Raw genomic sequence first — 18,137 nt, forward strand, 5'->3', positions numbered from 1 at the left:
GCTCTTTCCTCATCTCCTGCAGTCAGTCTCTCACCACAACCTGGTAATTCCCCAAACCCCTCAAGCCTCTCTCCTCTTCTCCATGCCCTTTGTCATCGACCCGGTCCAGCCGCCCCCTGGCTCTCACTTGACCACAGTGAAATCCTCCTGCCTCCAGTCTCGCTCCCACCAACCCACTTTCCACAGGGCAGCCAGATATATCTTTGGAAAATGCCATCTGACTACTCCATTCCATTGCTTTAAACTCCAACAGCCCTTTACAAAACTTTGCTTTTGAAAAGCCTGCTGTGATCCAGCCCCTGCCCACCTGTCTGGCCTCATCTCTCAGCACCACCCCAGCCCCCAGTCCTAGCTGGCCCCTAATATCCTTATACGTGACGCAGCCTCGGCCTGCAATTACCCGTGCCCCTCTCTGCCCTGTGAACTCCCACTGATGCCTCGAGGCCCAGCTCAAATGTCTCCTCCTCTGGGAGGACTTCCCCACCCCCAGGCTGAGCGGGTGGCACCCTCCCCTGGGGCCTTCCTAGAGCATTTCCCATGATGCGCTGCAGAAGCTGTTTACGGGGCTGACACGGGCCTGGCTGAGCTCCTTGAGGACAGAGCCCTGCCTTATTTATTTTCAGTCCATAGAGAGAAGCTCAGAGAATGTGAGAAGGTAGAGAGAGAGAGAGAAGAAGGGAAGAAGGAAGCAGAAGGAAGAAAGGAAGGCAGGAAAGAAGGAAAGGAAAGAACAAGTCAAGCAAAGAAATTGGGGGATAATTCATTCATTCACCTACCCACCTATTCCATCGCTCATTCAACAAATATCCACCCAGTTCCTAGCAGGCCCCACTCCAGGCACTGAGGATACCGTTAGCAAGCTCAGGAGACGGTGATCACTCCCAGCATTTCCAGGTGACTTGGTGTGTGCATGTGTGTGTGTTGAACATGTGCGTGCAAGGCCTTCTGTGTGCGAGGGCTTGCTGCCGGGGCACCTGTCCTCTCTGGGGCCTGGTGCTTTTAGCATCTGTCCCTGGATCCTATTGCAGCCCGAAATAAGGCTGTGAGCCACCACAAGGCAGGGGCGACTCTCGTCAGCTGAGGCCGGAGCTGGCTGCAAGGCACACCCAGCTCGCCGACTGCCTGCACAGACACTGACCACTCGACTCTCAGCTTCCCGACAGAGGTGTTAATCTGAGGGTCTGACACCCCCTCCTGCCCACTGTGCTTCCATCTCTCAGGTACCAGGATCCAAGGGGAGCTTGAGGGCTGTGGGGAGTGGGCGGTGGAGAGGAGTAATTCCAGAGCCCCTTCCCCCCACAGCAGAGCAAGGACCCTGCAGAAGGGCTGGGAGTGTGGGGCCTTGTGGAAGCCTGGATCCTGAATTGGGAAGGGAGAGATCCTAAGCTCTGGGTTAAATGGGGAGGGGTGGCTAGGATTCCAACTGGAGGGTAGGTTATGACTCTGCTCAGACATCAAGATCTTTCAGCAACAGAGGGAACAGGGTCCCTGTCTGTAAAATGAGGGGTCCTTCCCGATGTCTGTAAATTTCTGTAAGGAGAGTATTTGTCAAGAAACAGATCTAGGAACGGTGGAATCCTAAGTGGTCATAGCTGAGCATGCTTCACAAGCTCATGGGCCTCACCCCAACGCGTGCACGTGTGCTCCTGTTTGCATGCAGCTCTAGGTGGCAGAGAGACTCGGAGCTGGAGCGCCGCTCGCTCACACTTACCGAGGGGGTCAGAGGGACCGACTAGAATCCAGGTTGCCAAGCGCAGCACCCAGCGACCTGGGGCCGGGTATGGGTATGGGAGGGGAGATCATGGATGGAGGCAGATTGTTTTTCTAAAAGAAGGAATATAGAAAAACCTGGCAGCAAAGCAGAGGGGCATAGAAGTGGGTAAGGCTGTCGGGGGGCTCAAGGGCTCTGCCTTCTCTCCTGAGGGCAAGATAGGGACCCTAGACTTGGGGCCTGCAGGGCTTCTCTGTGGCTTTGGACCTCATTTTATTTTAAATCACCTCCAAGATTCCTGGGACACACCATAGATGCAAATGGGGGACTGGTGGAGGACGGAGAGAAACAGAGCACCATGGAAGTGAGCCGAAGGATGTGGGCTACGAAGGGGCTGATGGCTCTTTCAGCTTCCTTGCACCAGCCTGTGCCCTCAAGCTTCAGAGCTGAATACTGGGGACATGAGGGGCACACCTTGCAGACCCCAGTGCAGCCCCAGCCTAACCAGCCATGCTCCTCTCCCCCAGACTTCAACCTTCAACCTCCTTAAGCCTCTGAGTAGAGCTCACCTGAGTCAGTGGACAACAGTCAGACACCCCCACCTCCCCTTCTAACGTCCCAGAAACTACTCTCGATGAGCCTGTGCTTCCTTAGCAAACTGGAAGCAGATCTGCATGACCTTGAGCATGTCCCTTGCCCTCCATGGACCTCAGCCTCCTCTTTCCCAGTTGGACAGCCCTTGCTTGAGACTGGGGAGAGCTATGGCTATGTGGGGCTGAGGCTGGGGACCAAGGGCTGGGAGGAACGGAGGCAGCTGGACGCATCTATAGGGGTGTCTCCTCCACAGGATGATCCCCAAGGAGCAGAAGGGACCAGTGATGACTACCACGGGGGACCTCACTGAACCAGGTAAGGCTGACCCAGCCCCTGGGCATTCCTCAGATCCCATCCTTTCTTGGTCCCAGGCTATAGCCACTCAGCCTGCTGGCCCCAGGCCTGGGCAAACAGGTGTGAGTTCCAGGCCAGCCTGTGGAATCTGCCGCCTGGGCTGGGAAGTTTCCCGAAGCATTGGGAGGGGCCTGGCCCTGATTTCGGGGCACACGAGAGCTGAGGTTGAGTGCCATAGACTGGGCCCTGGCCCCACCTGAGCCATTCCCTCAGCCCCAGATTGAGCTCTGAGGGTCCCAGATCGAACCCTACCAATGGCCCAAGCTTCCCACATAATTGCCTGTGTTTTAACTGGGGGTCCCACTGAGCAGCCACAGCACGAGACAAGGGGTCAGGGGAGAGTGGGGCAGCGGGGCAAGAGCAGGCTGCCCAATCTGAGTCAAACCATTTCACGTAAAAGCTGATTCAGCCAATGGATAAATCATCTAAAATACATATTTATCAACTTTATAAGACCTCTTCCAGAACTCTTGGCAAAATTTTGGAGTCTTTATTTGGCCTATTTAGAGCATTTTATGTATTTTAAAAACAAACTCAGCTAAGTCAGAAGTCTCACACTTTTCTGTGAATCATAGTGACATGGCGCTGTTGCTTAAAAGTACAGATTACTGAGGGAGCGCACAGTTACTGAGGGAGTCAGGGGGCCAATCAGAATCCAGGTTGCCCAGCTCAGCACCCACTGACCTGGGGCCAGGTATGGGAGGTACAGATGGAAGCAGGTTATTTATCTAAAAGAAGGACTATAGAGAAACCTGGTGGCAAAGCAGAGGGGCATGGCAGTGGGTAAGGCTGTCAGGAGGCTCATCCCAATATCCCTACCCAGGAGTTCTGATCCAGGGGACCTAGGGCGGAGGCCAAGCATTAGCCACTTAAACAAGTACCCCGGATGGTTCCCATGCAGGAGAGCAGTGAACCATAAATCCCTGCCTAAGGACTTTGCTGCAGTTTTGCCTCCTTCGGTGTTCTAAGAAGTGTTTCATCATGTGGACAGCTTTATCTGTGAGGCATACTTTTAATCCATTTTGTGTGTTCTTGTCTCCTTTTGTTGGTTTCATTTTTTTTCATTCCATGATTTTCATGCTGAAATATGTAAGCTTTGTGAGATGTCGACACTCTAAATAGAAGAACCAGGCTATGCATTTTCTTTTCTCTTGTCTAATTAGTTATAGACCCCCCAGTGTTGACACGCATCATTTATGCCAGACTGGAAATAAGTTTTTTGTTGTTGTTGTTGTTGATTATTGCTAGAGTATTAATTAAGGACAATTTTGAAACTAAAGAAAAGTAGAAAGGTAAAAAAATCGCATGAGCTCATCACCAAAAGACAGCCTTTGTAAAATAATAATAAAATACCATTCTTGTGCACTTACTATGTCTCAGATACAGTTCTAAGAGCATTTGAACTTTTTGTTAAATATATAACCCTCACAACAACTCTGTAAATTAGATACAATTATACCCACTTTTTAGATGAAAAAACAGAGACTCAGGAAAGCCAGGAAATCACATCCTCAGTAGGTGCAGAACAGATTTGACCCCAGATCTTTTTGTCTCCGAAACTGCTCCTTTACCACATGGTTACATAAATAAAACATTCATTTTATAAAATATTCAGACAAAACAGATATGAATGACTTTGAAAGCGAAAGTTCCTCATAATGAAACCATCTGGAGATAACCATTGTTAACAGATTTGTGTAAATCCTTCTTCTGTTCATATATAAACATTTATATAAGCCCATATACACGTGGGCTGAATACTATACACTGTGTTCATCATCTTAAATTTTTTTTCACTTTGCAGCACACATCTTAAATTTTTTTCACTCAGCTACATACCACATCTTAAATTTTTTTCACTTAGCAGCATACCACAGACTTCTTCCCATCTTAGTATAATTTATCTCACCCCTCCCCTCCCCTCACTCCCCCAGCATATAAGATATTATATATATTTATACACCCTCCCCCGACAAGGAGGCCATGAAGGCTTGACTAAGTTTAGGGGTAGAGCCTGAGGATTCCTGAACAAGTGACTTGTTGAGATTGCACTCCTAGGAGAAGGGAAGTGACAAAAACAGGACTGGGCAGAGGAAATTACTAAGTAAGGAAGTGGGTTCCAGAGCATAAATTAATTGCCCTATAGAAATCATCTCAGCTTTAGCAGGGCGGCTGTTGCAGCCTCTACTCACCGGGGCAGTTCTCTGCAGAGGTGGCCGTTGTGAGCTGTTAGTCACTGATAAAGGGTGTCCAGGCAGCATCCCCCATAAGACTGATTCCCCGTTTTCATAATCTGCCACCTCACTGCAGCAAACATCCTCGTACGTATATCCTTGGAAGTATTTATTCAACTTTTCTCCCCAAGGATGAATGCCTAGAATTAGAATTGCTTAGTCAAAATAGGTTTCATCTATAGCTTTTTCTTTTTTTTGTCTTTAAATATTGAGCTCAGTTCATCTGAACAGCACTTGAGAATATATGCCAGGGGACCTTTATCACATATTTAGGTATAAATGGTCTTTCATTTGTTTAAGACAGAATGCATTGTCTCATTTGAAAAAAAAAACAAAAAAACAGTGCGAACAATCTCCAGCCCTCCTCCTTTGTATATCCCATAAATAGTCACTGCTCATATTTGGCATGTCTCCTTGCAGATTCAATACGTGCATAAGCATATACTTATTTTTTTAAACATATGAGTGGGATCTTAGCATACAAATTCTTCAGAAATTTGCTTCCCTCCCACCCTCAATCTATAGTGGATTTCTTTCTGATTCTAATATATAGAAGTTTCTTTCTCTACATTTGCTGAAAGAATGAAAAAACCATCAGCTTCCTTTTTTTAAAAGGCCATTTTGGATTCCGCTGAGTGGGATGAAGCACCGCTCTTGCACGGCCCTCAGTGCTGACTGGCGACCGCATCCGTCTCCCTGCCCCAGTCACTCTCTCTGCTCTTCTCTGGGACAGTTTCAGCAACCGCTCTACTCAAACCTGAAGTACCTCCTCCCCCACTTCCATTCTCAGCTAGTGACCTTGCTTCTTATTTCACTGAGGAAAGGAGCCAAGAGAGACTTCTGCAGGCTCCCGCCTCCACATCTGTCCGCTTGTCTGCCCCCGTGTTCTCGGTTTTCCCTCCTAGCGTGCTAGATGACCTCTCCGTGCACCTGTCCGAAGCCAGCGCTTCTTGCTGGGCGCCGGACACCCTCCCTGCGCTCTCCCCTGCTCTAGGACATTCCTTCAGTAATTCTCCTCTTTAAAAACAAGCAAGCAAACAAACAAATCCCTCTTGTTTCCATAGCTGCCTCCAGCCATGGTTCTTCAGAGCACAGCTCCTCAAAGCTGCTGTCTTTACTTCCCTCCTCTCTCTCTCTTTAACATTTTATTTAACCAACTTACACACACCAAAGGAGAGAGTTCAAACCCCCAAGGTCCCCCTTTTACTCCTGGAGTCCAGAACAAATCCCAAGAAACATGTCATTCCACGCAACACCCCCCCCCGCCCCCCCCCCACCAAACACTTCACAATGCATCAAAAGTAATAAAAAGCACATTTCCTTACAGGTAAAGGTATTAACACACTGAACAAAATGAGAAATACTGATTTAATACTATCTAATAACCAGTCCTGTAGTCAACTTTCTCCAATTTTCTAGTTTGTTCACGGGTATCTAAATAAGAGCCACTTTGGATTCTAACATTATCTAGTTGCATGTGTACAACATTATATTTCTACTTCTGCACACATTAGAGCATGAAAAGTGAAAGTGTTAGTCCTGTCCAACTATTTGAGACCCTGTGGGCTGTAGCCCACCAGGCTCCTCTGTCCACAGAATTCTCTAGGCGAGAATACTGAAGTTGGTAGCCATTCCCATCTCCAAGGGATCACCCCAACCCGCGAATCAAACTCTGGTCTCCCGTACTGCAGGCAGATTCTTTACCATCTAAGTCACCAGGGATGCCCATACACTATAGCATGCTCACCACCAAAAGTATAGTTTCTACCCTTCACCACAGTTGACCTCTCTATTCATCTCGCCCTCCCTCTTGGCCCCATTCCCTTCTAGTAACCACTACTGTGTTCTCTGTATCTGCATGTTTGTTGATGTTTGGTTTGGTCATTCATGTTGGCTTTTGTTTATGTTTGTTTTTATATTCTGCCTGTGAGTGAAATCATATGGCATTTGTCTTTATCTGACTTATTTCACTTAGCGCAGCACCTTCAAGGGCCCTTGTTTTTATTTGGTAGCTATGTCTCTTAAATCTCCTTTAATCTAAATCATCGTCACCCCCTCCTTTTTTTTCCATGTCATTCACTCCTTTGAAGAAACTGGGCCAGATGCTCTGTACAAGCCCCACATCGTAGATTTGGCTCATTGCTTCCTCGCAGTATGGTTAAACTGTTCCTCAGTCCCTTTTCTCTTGAACCTTTTCCAATAAGGCTTTCACACCCAAGTACACCACAGGGACTGCTTTTGTGGGGATTACCAATAATAACCCCGTGTTACTAAATATAATGGTCAATTTTCAGGCCTCCTCTGACTCGACACGTCAGCAGCATTTGACTCTGTTGATCAGTTCATTGTCCCTGAAATGCTCTCATCCTTTGGTCCCAGGACACCACAGTCTTTAGATTCCTCCTGCTTCTCCCCAGGCCCAGGCTGTTTTTCATCTCCTTGATCTAAATGTTGGAGGCTCCAGGGCTCAGTGTGTAGATCTCTTATCATCCTCATAACCTTGGTGATCTCAACCAGCCTCCAGGCTCAGAATGTCATTTAGAGAGCTGGAACATGAATCCACTTGGATCTGATTTCAGAGATGACAAACACCTCTGCCTGTGCTGACCATACGTATCCCTCTCCTGCCAGCGTCCTCATCACCTTTGACACTTCTGTCTTCCGAAAGTCTCCCTTCGTTGGGCCAGTGTGAAATGTGCATTTTGCTTGTGGGGAAAGCACAAAGGATATGGATAGGCCCCCAAACTACTGACAGTCATCAGCCCCGAAATCCTTCTACATGGCTGTAATGACTGGTCCTAACTATGAGGAAAGAAATCAACAGAAAACTTCTCACTAAAAAACAACGATAGCAAATACCATGTGTATACTCCCAATGTCCCAGTTTTTACATCCAAGTCAGTTTTCTCCCACAAACGTTAGACTCATATATCCCTCAGCTCCCTCCTCAGCATCTCCACTGGGATGCCTACAAGACTCTTCAAACCTTATTCTCAGTTTTGGAGACCATTAGGGGAGTTTGAATATGGGTTAGGCATTGCATTGATATAAAACAAAAATTCATGCACTTGGAAAGGAAGAGAGCTTTGAATAAAAGCAAGTTACAAAAAAGCTATGCTATGATTTCATTTTGGTTAAAAAGTCACAAGATTATATGGTCAATTAAGAAGATAGGGGGGCTTCCCTTATGGCTCAGTTGGTAAAGATCCACCTGCAATGCAGGAGACTTGGGTTCGATCCCTGGGTTGGGAAGATGCCCTGGAGAAGGAAAAGGCTCCCCACTCCAGTATTCTGGCCTGGAGAGTCCCATGGACAGAGGAACCTAGCAGGCTACAGTCCTGCTAGGACTATACTCTGGACTGTATAGTCCATGGGGTCGCAGAGTCGGACACGACTGAGTGACCTTCACTTCACGAAGACAGTAAAGGCATATACACTCACGGGTTAGGAGTGGTAATCTCTGGATGGTAGAAAACAGTGTTCTTCTTTCCTTTTTCTCTCATGTCTGTATTTTCTAACTCTCTTCAATGTACACATATGCTGTTTTGGTGGCGCTAATGGTAAAGAACCCACCTGCCAGTGCAGGAGACGTAAGAGATGCAAATTCGATCCCTGGGTTGGGAAGATCCCCTGGAGGAGGGCGTGGCAACCCACTCTAGTATCCTTGCCTGGAGAATCCCATGGACAGAGGAGCCTAGCAGGCTACAGTCCATACAGTTGCAAAGAGTTGGACACTACTGAGCAACTTAGCATGCACACACAGTACATGATGATAAAAGGCTATTTTAAAATGAAAAGAAGACATGTCTAGACCTGAATGCTTGGTCTTCCCCACACCTCCTCCTCCTCCAGCCTTCCCATCTCAGAGAGCGGGCCGCTGCATACTCCCAGCGGCTCAGGCCAGAAACCCTGCCATCACCTCCATTCCTCTGTCTGTCTCTCACATCCCACCCCAAGGGCCTTCCTTCAGAAGATATCTAGAATCTGATCATTTCTCATCACCTCCACCACTATGGGCACAGAGCTGCACAGGAGATTCGGGGACTAAATACACCTGGCCAAAGAGTATCTGAAATGATGCTTGATTTCAGCATCAAACACAGGTAATCACACTCAGAGGAGTCATCTCAGCCCACTGGCTGGGCAAAGAATCCACAGAATGACACCCAGGGTCAGCAAGCACAGGGAGAAACTGACATTCTTGTACATAATGGACGGTGCTGTGAAGAAGTCCCCTTTGAGTCAGCAGCCGGAGTACCCTGAAGTTTTGGTAGTAAGAGCTCTCTCTGTCCTCTCCCGCAGTTCCTTTGCTGGACCTGGGCAAGAAACTGAGCGTGCCCCAGGATTTGATGATGGAGGAGCTATCGCTGCGCAACAACAGAGGGTCCCTCCTCTTCCAGAAGAGACAGCGGCGCGTGCAGAAATTCACCTTTGAGTTTGCAGCCAGCCCTCGTGCTGTGAGTAAGCTCCCACTGTGCTCACAGGGAAACTGAGGCCCAGTCATCAGCCTAGAGCCAAACAATGAGCCAAGTGAGAACGTCTGGCTCCTACAGGGGCCCCTCAAGTCCAATGAGGGGATGACTGTGGCGTCGCCATCAGACTGACGCCTGCCCTGCTCTGTGATCTTAGAAAAGAGCGAGCTCTTCAGGCATTTCTCCCCAGACACGAAACACAAAGTGGGTTGGACAGGGTGAGCCATGCAGTGAAGGGACCCTGGCTCCTATGGAAAGTGCCGAAGGACAGTCAGGTGCTCTGGGCTGAATGTGCAGCAAGCAGGATTTAGATTAGACTTGAGCTTGATCTAAGATGGAAAATACAGAACAGCTCTCTCTTCTTCCCACTGGAAGAAGGTAAAGTCACCTAAAGAATGGGGCTTCCCTGGTGGCTCAGTGGAAAAGAGCCCGCCTGCCCACGTAGGTGACGGTTCAATCTCTGGGTCAGGAAGATCCCTTGGAGAGGGAAATGGCATCCCACTCCAGTATTCTTGCCTGGGAAACTGCATGGACAGAGGAACCTGGTGGGCTACAGTCCATGGCTTGCAAGAGAGTCAAGACATGACTTAGTGACTAAACAACAGCAAAGAAAGGAAACAAGAATGACCTGCCCGTGGACTTCAGAGAGGCGGCAGGCAATCTCAAGTACTTCTGATGAACTCAGGGCCTGCCATCCTGCTCCACTCAATTTCTGGATGAAACAGGAGATGACGAGAGGGCACCATGTGGCAGAATAATAAAATGACAAAACATCTACTTTGCTATGTGTTTATGACAGTGTGAGCTAAGCAGTTTGCGTGTGTCATCTCATTTAATGATCAGAGAGTGACAGTATTATCATCACGTCCACTTTACAGAGAAGGAAACTGAGGCTCAGGGAGGTTAACAAAAGTCCAGGGGCAATACAACAATAGCCGCTAACATATATAAGAGCACTTCTCTGTTCCAGGGTCTAGCGCTCTACGTTATGAACTCATCCCCCCAACTTCCTTGGGAGGAGAGCTCTAGGATTATGCCCCTCCCCACCCCCTGCCTATTTTAGTGGAGGCAGAACCCTGGTGAGCCTACCTGTGGTTTACTTGCCACCCGCCCCCCAACCCCACAGGTTGTGGCAGGAAGTGCAAAGGAGAAGGTGACTGGAACAGCAGAACCTGGGACGGTGAGTGTGGACAGAGACCCCTCCTCCCACGAGGAGGGAAAGCCCGGGGAAAGGGGCCAGGCAGCTCAGATTCTCTGAGCTTTCACTCCTGTGCCCAGGTTGCCAACAGCCATGAGGGGCAGAACTACCGCTCTGAGCTCCACATCTATCCCGCCTCGCATGGGGGCCCTGGGGATGCTGAGTCCATGGCCTCCCGGCCACAGCGCCACAACCCCAGCGCCCTGGCACCAGGTAAGTGGCCTCCCCATGTCCCAGGGCCAGGGCTGGAGGACCAGAACATGGGTGTGTTCCCTGATGGGGCAGGAAGAGCACCCAGAGAGTATCTAGTCCATCTCCTTACACACGCAGACCCCTCTCTGCAGACACAGCACAAGCCCAGAGAGCTGCCGCTGTGTCAGCCACAGAGCGCGCCAGAGATGAGCCAAGACTCGAGTCTCTGCCCCAACTTGCACTTCCCCTGCTCCATTCTCCCTGTTTCCAGGGATGAGGAAGCAAAGTCGCTCTTTGCTGGAGCGACTTTGGCATTACATTCCACCCTCTCCCTCGACTTCCCTTTCCTAGGTCCTTCCTTCCCATCCCCAAACAGTGTCCATGGGATGGGTGTGGGGGCCAAAGGAGAAGGGAACCCAGGCAGCCCACTTGCCTGCCTGCCACGTGTCATACTCCACCCCTAGGTTATGCTGAGCCACTGAAGGGCATCCCACCCGAGAAGTTCAACCACACAGCCATCCCCAAGGGCTACCGCTGCCCGTGGCAGGAGTTCATCAGCTACCGGGACTACCTGGGCGAGGGCGGAAGTCACACCCCCAGCCTGGCGGAGTATCGAAATTTCAACAAGTAAGACAAGGCGGGGCTGCTCAGGGAGAGACCTAGAAGGAGGATGCCCTGGAGCCAGCCACAACCGCAGCAGCAGCTGCATTTCCTGAGCACTTTCTACGTGCCAGGCTCTACCCCAGTGCCTTGTATACATTTATTGAATTCCTGCTAAAAAACAATAGAACTCTTGCCCCCAAGCACATAGTAGGTGCTCAGTAAATGCACAGGGAATGAATAGGTGTGTGTGGCACACATCTTGTTGGATCCTGCTTCACAACAGGGTGTGGCAGGTGCTACAATTTTTCCCATTCTGCTGGAGAAGAGGATTATCAACAATCTGTCCAAAGTCACACGGCAAGAAAGCAATGGCAGGGCTGGGCTCCACATCTGGGTTTGTCGGACTCCAGATTCCAGTTTCTTGTTCTTTATCACTGCTGTGTGCCACCTCCTTGATGGATGTGGAAGTGTGAGTCCTTCCCTGGGTGGGGGCCCCAGATCTCACCAGTCCTGGGCCAGTTCAGCCTTTCCCTTTCATCAGTGGTCTGGAAGAGGCCTAGAAAGTGACCTTGAGGTTGCGCCACTGTGGGAAGTGGCAGTGAAATGTTGGACACCAGAGGTGAGAACAACAGATAAGTGTTTAGAGCGTGGGCTTCATCAAGGGCTTAATGCAGTCTCTACCCCTGGCTGTGTGACCTTGGGCAAATGGCTTAACCTCTCTGGGTCTCCAATTCCCACTTGTAAAAGGAGACTCTTATACTATTAATACCTACTTCATAAAATGGTTGTGGGGATTGCATGAGAGGCCAGAGGCAAAGTTTCTGGCAAGTGAGAATCTCTCAAAAAATGGTAGCCTCTATTATTACTATTTACAGGTTATTATTATTTTCAGGGGAGAACTTGAAAGGGATAAATTTAATGTTCCACTCTAGGGGCCCGAAAACAAATCACAGCAGGCAGGACTGGAGCCTAGCACTGGAGGAAGGCATGGGGCTGGGGGATGCATTTCAACTGCAATTGGCTTCCTTAGTCTGCTGCTATTTATGAGAAATTCTCTGCTGGCTTGGGCTGCATTCAGCGAGAAAGTGGAGGGTCCACAGAGAGGAGGCCACAGCCCAGCTCTTCTGGCACCTGCTCAGACCACATGTGGAGACTATCTGCCTGGCTTGGCCTGGAGACCAGGCCCCCTAAGGAAGGGTTGAAGGAGCCGGGGTGATGGGCCTTGAGAAGAGAGTGCTCTGGAGGGATGTGACTGCCCTCAAATAGCTGAGAGCATGGGAGGACCATGATGGGAAGAACAGGGTCCAACAGGCATCGTGTGAACCACGAGCCATTGGCAGGGGAGTGGGGGTTTCTTGCCAGGAAGGACTGGGCTGCCTCTTCTCCCGGGGCCCTCCAGCCCTGCCTGTCTAGCTATTTAAAACCCTCAGCAGACATCACTGCTAGCAGGCAGCTTCCGGGCTGGCCAGGGCAGGCTGTGGCCCCACTGATCTCACGCTATGACAGGCTGAAGCATGTTCCCACCTAAAGAAGGGGGATTCTTAAGCAGCCTCAAGCCCAGACCCTTCCTGGCACAGAAGAGGCAACTGAGGTAGAGAGGGAAGGAACAGCAGTGTTGGCAGTCACGCTGTGCTCAGCATCCATGGCCTGACTGTGAGCTCTGCGCAACTTGGAAGCAGCCTGGCCTGCTCCTGTGGGGCCCGGCTGTTGCCACCACCACTGGGGTGGTCCAGGCAGAAACGCTGGAACCTGGCTCCTGGCTCAGGAATGGTCCCAAGCTGCAGGGAAAACACTACATGAGTAATGCTATTTGTTCTCTTAAAAGTAAAAAATAGTTTGAAAATCATGTATTTGTATTATCTTAAAAAACACACACACACACACACAACACACAATCCTGCTGCTGCTGCTGCTGCTGCTAAGTCGCTTCAGTCATGTCCGACTCTGTGCGACCCCATAGACGGCAACCCACCATGCTCCCCCATCCCTGGGATTCTCCCATCAAGAACACTGGAGTGGGTTGCCATTTCCTTCTCCAATGCATGAAAGTGAAAAGTGAAAGGGAAGTTGCTCAGTCGTGTCTGACTGTTAGCCACCCCATGGACTGCAGCCTACCAGGCTCCTCCGTCCATGGGATTTTCCAGGCAAGAGTACTGGAGCGGGGTGCCATTGCCTTCTCACACACAACCCTAGGCAACTACAAATGAAAGAAGGGCCCCTTTGTTCCCTATCCTCCAATCCCAGGTCTCTTCCCAGAAGTAACGCTGTTGTCGGGTTGGTGTGTGTTCTCAGAGCGCTCTCTACAAGCAGCTACATATCTATGGGGAAGTAGCGTTGTTTGGTTTGCATGTGTATGTGTGATTTTTGATATTTTGAATCTCATCCTATAACCTGCTTTTTTCACTCAACATAATGCTTTTGAAATCTCTTAATATCTATAGCTCTGTTCATTCCTTTTAAGCTGTTATATAGCACTCTGCCATGAATATATTGGTCTTATCCACTGTTCTGCCAGTGGGCATATGGCTTGTCTCTGGTTGGTCACTAACCACTGCTCATACCTGCTTCCTTGTGCATGTGTGCATGTACTTCCTAAGCCATATACTTACAGGTAGAGCTGCTGGTTGACAGAATTTGCACATTCTCAGGTTTAAAGGATCCTGCCAAATTGCCCTGCAAGGTAGCAGCACCAGTTTACCCTCCAGCCAGCAGTATATGAGTGAGAACCTTTCCACCATTCACTAACTTTGGCCCATTACCAAATCATTTATTCTTGTCAGTATTGTGGGTGAGAAATGTCTTGGTTGTAATCTGTACTCTCTGATTCTGAATGTTCTTTCTAACTCTCCTTTCTCTCTCCAGTTTGTGATATATTTTTGTAAGGGGAGATGTCAAGAGGGAGGAAAAACCAGATTCCAAGTCTTCCCGCTTCTGAACTTTGTTTAAGGGGAGCTGAGAGTTTTGCCAGGACAGGCCAATTTTCACTCTGAAAACATCATTCTTATTAATATTTCCAAACAACGAGCCATCCTGACTAGGGGTGGATTTGGGACTGGGGAAAGCTGGGGAAAGCTGGAGAAACCTGTTAAAGATAGTACAAAATCTTTGCTGAGTGACAGAGAAACGGAGGCCCAGAGAGGTGGGGAGGGGGCCACACGCAGTGACCCCCATGTCTGTTCTGCCACCCCGCTCCCAGCCCGCCTCTCCTGCCGCTCTTCTCTCCCCAGGACCCCGGTGCCCTTTGGAGGAACCCTGGTGGGAGAAACCCTTCCGAGGGCAGGCACCCACTTCGTTCCGGAGCTCATCAGTGGCTTGGAACTCCTTCGCCTCAGGCCCAGCTTCAACAGAGTGGCCCAGGGCTGGGTCCGCAACCTCCCAGAGTCTGAGGAGCTGTAGCTCCAGCACCTTCACTTCCCTCATCTCAGAGTTCAAATAACACCTGGAGCCAAGATTTGTGGCCAGCACTTCACAGTTTATAAAGGGCCATTGCACACAAAACCTTACTGCAAATGGCCTCAAAGTCACAGAGTTCAGCAGTTCCCAATGTGGCAAGCTTCAAAATCACCTGGGGGTATTTTCCTACAGGTTTCTGACCTGCCCAAACCTGTAGCATCAGAATCCCCTGAGCATAGGATCTCTATTAGTAACTCGCACTCCAAGCTGATTCTAAGAAAACTTGGCCCTGGTTTGTGTCTTTAGGAATCCAAGCCTCCAATGACTTCACCTCCAGCCTCCACTTCTGCTCCTGTACTCTAGCTGTCTCCCCCAGTGACAGGGAGCCCACTAGCTGCCTATTTACCTGTGAAGCACTCTGATAATTAGTTTTTCCTTTTACTGAGACACAGATGGTCTTTATCTATTCACGCTGCTAACATTTACTAAGCACCAACTGTGTGTTAGCTGCTGTGCCAGCCATAGGGAGAAGGTGGGGAATAAGCCCAGGCCCTAGCCTAGAAAGAGGGAGGAAAAGACAGTAGGGAAGACAGATTTGTAAAGCGGTAGATCACCTTCATGCTCCCTAAAGCACGCTGACAACTGAGGAACCATGGGAAGCAGAAGGGGGTCTCTAACCCTGGGTGTGGGGTGGGGATTCTGGGAGGTGTCCCAGAGAATTTGAGCAGGGCCTTGGAGGACTGAAGGGACAGGGTGTGACAAGGAGGTTGTGGAGATGAAGGCATTTCTGGCAAGTGGGTGGTGAGTGCAAGGGTGCAGAATTGTCACGCGTGCAAGTGTGAAGAAGGGGGATGGCAGTGTCAGAGAAGGCGGTGAGTCCTCAGCGGGGCAGAGTGGGGTGGGCTGCACTAAGGAGATGGGGAAGTTCTTAAGCTGGGGAGTGAGGGGTCTCGCTGGTTGCTGTGTGGGGCACAGACTGGAGAGGAGCAAGGCCAGATGCTGGGAACCCTTCAAGGAACGAGGGCTGGACTAGGGAAGCAGCCATGGGGTCAAAGGAAGGAGCACCCCTCAGCACCCTCCAGGGCAGGTGCAGAGTGGGGTGTTTCCAAGGACGACTCCCTGCCACCCGCTTCCACTCACCATTTGGAGCAGACCCCGGGCTAGATCTCGTTCTAGTGCCCACCAGGCGTAGTTCGGCCCCTACGCAGGCTCCTTGGAAAGATGGGAAGGGAGCGCCTCCCTGCAGGTGTGGGTGGTGCTGCTGATGGCGGCTGCTTTTTATTGGGTGCCTCGGTGCTCGCGCTGGTAGCAGGTGTTCTACATCGCCAATTTCTGATTTTCAGTATAACCTTGAGACAAAGGTGTGGGCTCGCCTTACAGATGTGGCTATCCAGGCCTAAAAAGGGGAAGTGACTCGTCTGGGGACAAAGCCAAAGTGGGGACCTGTCCAATTCCAGTGAGTATTTCTTATCACTCCACTGGTGGCCAAGTCAGTGCCCAGTGAGTCTGGAATCACCTAGTCCTGGTGTCATGCTTTTAGAGCTTAAGAGTGCAGTGGGGGTCAGACTGGATGGGGTGGGTTCTAGTGCCACCGCTAGCCGTGGGAACGAGCAAGTCATTTCTCACCATGGGCCTCTGTTTCTCCACTTGTGAGATGAGGACAAGAGTTCAAGACCCTGCAAGGGGTTTTGTGAGCATAGTGACGGACACACAGGTAATAAGCAGTCAGATTTTAGGCAACTACTGCTCTTGGCTGGATAAGATGTTCCTGCAGTGAATGCACCCTGAGAAGTAGGCTCATGGAATTGTCACTGGGGGTCAGTTAGGCTGAAACCTGAAGGAGAGCCTCCGATGACCATAGGGATCCCTTTGGACATGACTTACTCCTTCCCCACTGCCTCCTTCTGCCTCCTCCCTGACTCCCTCTCCTGGGGAGAGGAGAAGGCCACAACTCTAGCCGATTCCCAGGTGTGCATGCTGGAAATCTAGCTGATTTCCAGAAATAGAAAGAAAATGGCTGCATCTTCCTTTTGCTCCAGAGGAGTTTCGCTGTGCCCCACCCAGCCTTAAGGGGCCAACAGCTGATTTAGATTTACTTGCAATTGATGTGCTGTCTTGAATGTGGGGGCTTCCATTTAAAGCTGTGTTTCTATGAACTAAAAACCAACCGTGAAAGTGTCCGAAACAAGGAAGAGAGGATATGGACTGTCTTGGGTTGGCTCTGCTGTGCTCTGAGGGTAATGTTAGCCAGCGGGTATGGAAAAGAAGCTTGCTGCACCCCAGAGTAAATCCTCATTCCTTCTTTTTTCTGAGGTGACTCTTACTGATGGTGTTAAAAAAAAAAAGAAAAGGAATGCTTATTGTAAAAGTAAATAAATAAATGAAGTAGTAAAATGTGAAGGTATCGGTCCATAGAGCTGCTCCCATACACATACGGAGCCCTTCCCTCCTTTCTGCATTCTGCCCCATTCCCATACATACACCAGAGGTAACCACTGCTAATTGTTTGGTCCCCCTAGGATTCTAGACTTAATTGAATAAAGATGTACACGTATATAGATACGTAAGTACAGAGACATGTCTTTCTTTTAATGGGATCAAACAGTATTTGTTGTTCTGTATTTTGCCTCTTTATTCAACAAGTACAATTTGGATCCTGAAAAAGCAGGCCATAAACCTTTCATGTAGTTTGGGAGCCTAGTATGCCCTTCCTATAAATTCTTGTACTTTTGCCTGCTTTTGTTCTTTACATGAATGAAATCATACAGTGATATGGAAATGATGGGCTGAGAATAACCCAAACGCTGGGACAACGGACAGCGGGCGCGGCAGCAGTGGCCTCAAATGAACCACAGCGACACACGACACGGAGGCGTCCTAGGAACAAAATTGTGAGCAAAGGCAGGCAGGCGCACAAAACACGCTTACTGATGCAAGGAGGTGTTTAATATGCAATCAGGACTTTGAAGGAAAGAAAGGTTTGTGATTGTGAAGAGACATAACGCCCCTTCTGGGGAAAGCTGGACAGTTTCTATTTCCAGATATACGTGATTGCTATACAGATATCCACTTAAAATATTTAATTTAGTTGTGCATCTGTTGTTTACGCACCTTTTTGGTACATGAGTTACATTTTACCAAAACGATCCCTCCTTTTAAAAAAGTTAGTGGACACGGGAATTCCCTGACGGTCCAGTGTTAGGACTCAGCGCTGTCACTGCTGAGGGCCCAGGTTCCCTCCCTGGTCAGGGGACTAAGACCCCACAACTGTGAGGTGTGGCCAAAATAAATAAATGATAAAATAAATTAAAAAGTTAATGGGTAGATTGATTGTCCAGCGTTACTAACAGTTCCAGAAGGAGTTTTGAATGACTTGGGATTCTTTG

At 49.4% G+C, this 18,137-nt stretch overlaps 1 protein-coding gene across 3 annotated transcripts; it reads left to right on the plus strand.

Annotated features, from left to right (window-relative positions):
• Positions 1–576: 576 nt before the first annotated feature.
• MYOZ3 (myozenin 3) lies at positions 577–17,318 on the plus strand. Of its 3 annotated transcripts, XM_052643054.1 has the most exons (8): positions 577–894; positions 1,029–1,220; positions 2,559–2,620; positions 9,196–9,350; positions 10,492–10,545; positions 10,644–10,776; positions 11,220–11,382; positions 14,586–17,318. In XM_052643054.1, the coding sequence occupies exons 3-8, from the start codon at positions 2,560–2,562 to the stop codon at positions 14,752–14,754; spliced, it is 735 nt and encodes a 244-aa protein (XP_052499014.1). In that variant the 5' UTR covers positions 577–894; positions 1,029–1,220; position 2,559; the 3' UTR covers positions 14,755–17,318. The 3 variants fall into 3 exon arrangements, with proteins under 3 accessions (XP_052499014.1, XP_052499013.1, XP_052499015.1); XM_052643053.1 differs by lacking the exon at positions 1,029–1,220; XM_052643055.1 differs by lacking the exons at positions 577–894; positions 1,029–1,220 and having other exon boundaries at positions 2,542–2,620.
• Positions 17,319–18,137: the final 819 nt, after the last annotated feature.

The sequence above is a fragment of the Budorcas taxicolor genome, chromosome 7, assembly GCF_023091745.1.
Source record: "Budorcas taxicolor isolate Tak-1 chromosome 7, Takin1.1, whole genome shotgun sequence".
Lineage (NCBI taxonomy): Eukaryota > Metazoa > Chordata > Mammalia > Artiodactyla > Bovidae > Budorcas > Budorcas taxicolor.